Raw genomic sequence first — 6000 nt, 5'->3', positions numbered from 1 at the left:
TGGAGGACATGGAGAGCTTTCTGGACTGTGGGGAGGGTGTGGGAAGGTTTCCAGGCACGGGATTTGGACTTTCAGTAGTGGGGATCCTCCTCTCCCCTCCCCCTCCCTCCCTCTCTGAGGATTCGCCTCCCCTTCCACCACCAGTTATGTCTTCCTGGTCCTGCACCTTGGCTGATGGCCTTCCTTCTCCTGCAAGACAGCTTCCTTCCAATGTACTTAGCCACGGATTTCTAACCCAAGCAGAGGCTCATTCCCTGCGGCCACCGGGCAATCTGTGTTCTTCCTTGTGTCCAACATTGCCTACACAGGATGGCGGGGTCAGGGGTCAGGGAACTTTCTCAGGGAAGGGCTACCTGGTCATAGTTAGGCTTTTGTGGGCCCTTCAGTCTCCGGACACGGCTCCTAGGTTCCAGAGATGAAGCGTGCTATCTGCCGCCAACAAAACGCGCGCGTGGCCACGTGACAATAAAACTTCACAGACAACAGCAGGTGGCCAGTGAGATTTGGTCTCCAGGTCATAGTTCGCTCAACCTTGCTCTAGGGTCTAAACCGCAATCTTTGGTCTACGGTTGCTAGATGTAGAATGAACACGATCCAGAAAAAGATCACCCTAAAGGCAGGGGGGTGGGGGAGCAATGGGAGGCGGGCATGTCAGGGCTCTTCCAGGGTAGACGCAGCACAGGGCATTTCTAGAACCTTTGTCACGCTCAAGTTGAAGTTTCTCTAGACTTTCATGACTTAACGGAGCAGATATCAAATGGAAATAAACGCTCGACATGGTTGGAGATCCGTTTTTAATGTATAAAATGTCTCTGAAAGAATATTAGCAAAGTGGAGCTCCGAGGACGGTGGAGATTCCTCGCCACCTCTCGCTCCCCCCCAAGACATTATGTAAAAAGATTAGAAACAATCTCGTTTTTAAAAATTAGGAGTTAGCAGATTTTTAATGTAAAAGCTATTTCTTTCTTTCTTTTTTTTCTTCTTCTTCCAGAATTTAGGTAAAACTCTCTTTCCTGACCATGGATGAAAATTCAGGTTGCAAAGCATGGGGGTGGGTAGGTAAGGAACATACATTGAAGAACTTAAAATGCAATTTACTGGTCTCTCAAGTCTGAACCGAAATACATAATCTCAACCATTTTAGCTTCCTGCTACATATTGCGACCATTGAGCATAACTGTCACCCAGAATTTTACATCATGTGTCCACAAAGGTCCTTGACATATATATATATATGCATACATACCATATATATGTACCATATGTATATATACCATATATATACATATATATTTTTCTTGGTTGCTGTTATTTTTATTTTTTATTATTTTTAACCTACTGGAGATCTGATTACCCTTAGGAGTACATTTTGCATGTGGCAATCACCTGCAACCTGTATTCGTTTGCTAAGTTTGTTGGTCTGTTAAATTAGAATTAGCACAAAATTCCCACGGCGCTGGTCTCATGATTGGGGCCGAATCAGCAGAAAGAGGTCCGGAGAACTCTTTGCTTTTCTCATCATGCACTTGATGTGCACGAGGTGGCGGAAAGCAAAAGATGGCTTATCTGCTTTGGTTAACAACCACTCTGTCTTAAGAGCAGTATGCTACAGGGACCTTTAGCTACTATCATGAATTGTGATTAATTTCAATCTGAGTGACAGGGGGACTTTTCCTGGCTTAGCGAAGCCTCTGTGTGGGACACGATGCGGCACTGGGGGCGAGGCCTTCTTCTGTAATAATCGCTTTTCACACCTTCCTGCTTCACAGAAAAAACCAACAACTGAGAAGTCTTTTCCCCAAGGCGGGTCGGCAGCATGGGCTGAGCTATTCAAGGAGAGCCAGGGGAACGAGCTGGGGACCCCAGAAGCCAGCAATCACTGCGTAGGGCTACCCCCAAGCTCCCCCTCCTCCCCCACCCTGCTTCTAGAGTAACACATACAGCTCGCTGTACATTGCAGGCCCGCCGATCTCAGCCCGACCTTCCCCCTCTGCCAGTCTCCCATGACACTTTCCCTACTTGGGAAGAAGACTTAGAACCTTGTGGAGAGGAAGGAAAAAAAAAAAAAACACCCAAAAAGCAACAACAACAACAAACCCAAAGCAAAAACAAATGCCTTTCGGGCCTGGCGAACACAGCTTGACAGCTTGGTTAAGGTGCGGGCCGGCGCTTGTGCGTGGTCCTCCGGGGCTGCGGCTGGGACGTGACTCCACTGCTGGGCGGGGGGGGGGGTCCCCCCAGGGCCCACATCTGTTGACCGTCTGTTTGTTCGTTCGTTTGGTCTGCCAGCTTTTGATGCCCGGTTTCCACAAAACCCATCACACTCCAATCACGCAAAAAGAAAGTACAGGTAACGGGATAACTAGCATGTGCTTCTGGCTGAGTGCATTGACTTAAGGCATAGGCACGGAGTTTCCCCTCTTTGAACAGAGATGGTGTAATCAATCCCCAGTTCCGGCACAAGGGCTAGCCGGGGCGACCCGGAGTGTGGGCGGGAGGCGGGGTGATGGGCTGAGGTGGCTGATGGAGGGAAGTGGGGGGGGGGAGAGACTGGGCCCCGCTGGCCACCCAGGGGACACAGTGATTCAGTGAGACGTGTGACTCAGTTTACACGAACTTTGCGTGAGCAAGTCTGTCGGCATGGGGGCGCTTTAAAGCTCTGATGCTCAGGGGAGAAATAAAATAGCCCAGAATAGTCAAGTCAGCAATATCTTGAATATCTTGGCATTCAAAAAAAAAGACCTAAAAAGATCAAAGCCAGAAGGGTTTGTGTATCTTAAAAAGACAAATGCAAGTTGGACACTGGTGGCTCACGCCTGTCATCCTAGCTACTCAGGAGGCTGAGATCTGAGGATCATGGTTCAAAGCCAGCCCGGGTGGGAAAGTCTGTGAGACTCTTATCTCCAATGAACCACCAGAAAACTGGAAGTGGCGCTGTGGCTCAAGCGGTAGAGCGCTCGCCTTGAGCTGAAGAGCTGAGGGACAGCGCCCAGGCCCAGAGTTCAAGCCTCACAACTGACCAAAAAAAGAAAAAAAAAAAGAAAATATAAGGTATATCTGTAAAGTTCCCTGGTGACCCCAAGAAACATAGGAAAATTTCTTAGATTTCTATGTTAAAGATGGCTTCCCTTGGGTCAGGAGTTCTATTCTTTGGGGATTTTTGGCAGACTTTAAACTCATGCTGGGTGAAGTCAGAAGTGCAGGCTTCCTCTCTGCGCAAGGGCCGGCGCTGGGTTATTTTAGGCTGCTCTGGCGCTTCTGTTTTGGCTGTGGGAGGGAGGGCCGCAGGGAAGCCGGCCGGGTAATCAAAGACGACGTCAAAGCGTCTGCTTTATTATGACCATTGTTTTCTTATAGGATTTTTTTTTTCTTTTGTCTTTTGAGACCGAGTCTCGGTGTATAGCTCAGGCTGGCCTTGAACCCCCAGACCTCCTGCCTCGGCTTCCCGGGGTGCTGGGATGGCAGGTCTGCTTTTGCAGCCAGGATCTGGGCCCTCGGCTTCCCGCCATCGCGGCCTGGAATGGTGCACGTGGCAACGGCCGGGCCTGGTGGCCGCGTGGGTTGTGTGAGTCTCTACAGTCTAATGGAAGCTGGACCTACACGAATGCCATGTAGGTGGTGGCGGTGGGATGGGGGGCATGACGGGGGTCTCTCAGGGTCGCCCAGGTTCCTTTTGTACTGAAACCTCATTTTTTTTTTTACAGAGGATATATATATATTTATTTATATATATTTATATATATTTATATCCACTCACACAGGCAGACACGCACCCCCTTACACACACACATGCACGCGCGCGCACACACACGCACACATGCGCACACACGCACAAAGGTCTTTGTTAGGCTTTATGTGTTGTAGTAAAAGCAGCTGGCAGCCGGCGTCTGCAGCCCCAGCCGGGCCGCCGGCCTCAGAGGCAGACGCCCGTGTGGATGTGGCAGGTGGAGCCCGTCCCCGCCTGGGACAGGAACAGCCTCCCGTTGGCGCACACGCAGACCTCGAAGACCTTGTGCCGGGCCCCCGTGGGCGCGTGCGATCCGCGGGGCAGTCTAGGTAGTTTGATTTTCGCAGCATCTAACTTAATCTGGAGGGAGTGAACGGGAGAGACGCGTCAGTTCGAGGCTGGGGTCTGCGGGCGCTGGCTCTCCCCTGGGGGTAGGCATGGGGGGAGGGAGGGGGGGTCCGGGGAGGAACAAGGCAACATTTCAGCCCTGGGAGGCCGCTGTCCCGCATCGCCCGGCGCCGGCGTTTTGGAGTGGACACGGGATGGGCTGGTTTAAGTGGTGTCTGAACGTCAGATACATGCGGAAATGTTGAATGGATTCAACACTGACTCTGGGACATGTCCGATCCATGCACAAGAGGGATCCTCAGGAAAACCCTAGAAGGCTGACAGGGCTGTGATCCCAGCTACTCTGGAGGTCCAGACAGGAGGATGAAGAGCTTGAGGCCAGCCTGAGCTACACAGTGATGCTCTCTCTCTCTCTCCCTCTCTCCACACACACACACGCACACACACAAGCTGGGCATGGTGGCTCATGCCTGCAGTCTTAGCTACTCATGAGGTAGAAGTGAGGATTGAAGTTAAAGGCCATACTAGGAAAAATGAGACCCAATGTGAAAAATAATAGTACACACACACACACACACACACACACACACAAACACTAACAAGAAAACAAACCCAGAAGACCAGTACAATATGCAGCATTGTGCAAGTGAGAAGTGAGCAGTGAGTGTCTCTTTCCCTTTGTTTTCTGAACTCGTGGCGGTGATACTCAGGAGAATATCAGTGAGAAATGTGCAACTATAAAAAAACAAAGTTGGCAGTTCTGGAAGGTTCCATTAGATTTGGTTGTTGCTCATTCCTCCAGACTTCAAACACTGTGGACTGTACGATGTTCAGGGGAACCACTGGCTATTTTAATGTGTGTGTGTGTGTGTGTGTGCACGTGTGTGTGCACGTGTGTGTGCACGTGTGTGTGCGCGCACAAAAACAAGCAGCATGTGTGTTCACCCACGCAGGGGCAGTGGGGGTGGAGAGCGTGTTTCTGGCTACCTCGTTTTGCCCTCGTGGGTTTCGGCTCGGTCTGGCTGGGATCGCTGCTGAACCTGACTATTCTCTACAACACAGAAATTACAAGCATGCAACATAAATAGCTACCGTGAGATTAGGATCATGTTTAGCCAGATGGGTGTGATACACAGCTTAATTAAGCCGGCCAGCTAAGTCTTATTTTAAGGTGACGAGAGAAAGAGCTTGAAGCCTGCATTTTTACTGCGGCGTAATTCTGTACTTGCAAGAACACGTCCCTGGCCTGCCACCTCGCACAGGACACATCCTGACTTTTATGTCCTGTGGGTCTGGCTTACGAGCATGCTGTTCAACTAGCCGTTCTGGAGTAAAACCTTCTGATTGGTCCTGCAGTCTGTCCATCAAAGGACCAGGGGCTCAGGGGTGAATGAGCTTTGGGAAGGCCGGCCCCTTGGCTGCCCGTGGGTTCCCACTCCTCACCTCTCCATCTTTGGACTCCAGCCTCAGCTCCGTCCTGCAGGTGGCTTCCAAGTTGCCGGCTTCCGCGTTGATTTCCACGCCCTTGGGGGCTTCCATCACCAGAGAGCGGGTGGGGGACTCCAGCCTGCAACACAGACGCGGAGGTGAGGAGCCGGCTGGGGAGGAGGGGCAGGCCCGCACTGCACACGCTTCGTATGTCTTCATTGTTACTTTCCCAAGCCTGGCCAAGTTTAGGACAGAATATGTAAGGCTTGTCCTCACCGCGTGTTACCGAGGATAGGAAGGTATTTTGGGATCCTAACTTTACACCTAGTTGGTTATTGATCTTAGTTTTATTAATCAATATAATCAAACTCTTCTCATATTCGGTTTTACTTTTTTTTTTTTTTTTAAGAATATGGAAATCCTAAGTCTAGGCTGAACTTCCTGGAATTACTGAATATCCTTTTCTGTTTCGTTCTACTTGCTCTGTGTTCCGTGGA

At 50.4% G+C, this 6000-nt stretch overlaps 1 protein-coding gene across 9 annotated transcripts in view; it reads right to left on the bottom strand.

Annotated features, from left to right (window-relative positions):
* Positions 1-1917: 1917 nt before the first annotated feature.
* Positions 1918-6000, bottom strand: part of Sgcd (sarcoglycan delta) — a 913825-nt gene continuing 909742 nt past the window's right edge. For all 9 annotated transcript variants that reach the window (XM_069993889.1, XM_069993890.1, XM_069993888.1 and 6 more), the window contains 2 exons: positions 5519-5642; positions 1918-4087 (listed from right to left, as the gene is read on the bottom strand). In XM_069993889.1, coding sequence (XP_069849990.1) covers positions 3914-4087; positions 5519-5642 — 298 coding nt within the window. In that variant the 3' untranslated portion in view covers positions 1918-3913. The remainder of the gene's footprint in view (positions 4088-5518; positions 5643-6000) is intronic.

The sequence above is a fragment of the Dipodomys merriami genome, unplaced genomic scaffold (assembly GCF_024711535.1).
Source record: "Dipodomys merriami isolate MVZ:Mamm:240054 unplaced genomic scaffold, mDipMer1.0.p SCAF_44, whole genome shotgun sequence".
NCBI classification, from domain to species: domain Eukaryota; kingdom Metazoa; phylum Chordata; class Mammalia; order Rodentia; family Heteromyidae; genus Dipodomys; species Dipodomys merriami.
This window is presented reverse-complemented; position numbering and strand designations above follow the sequence as displayed.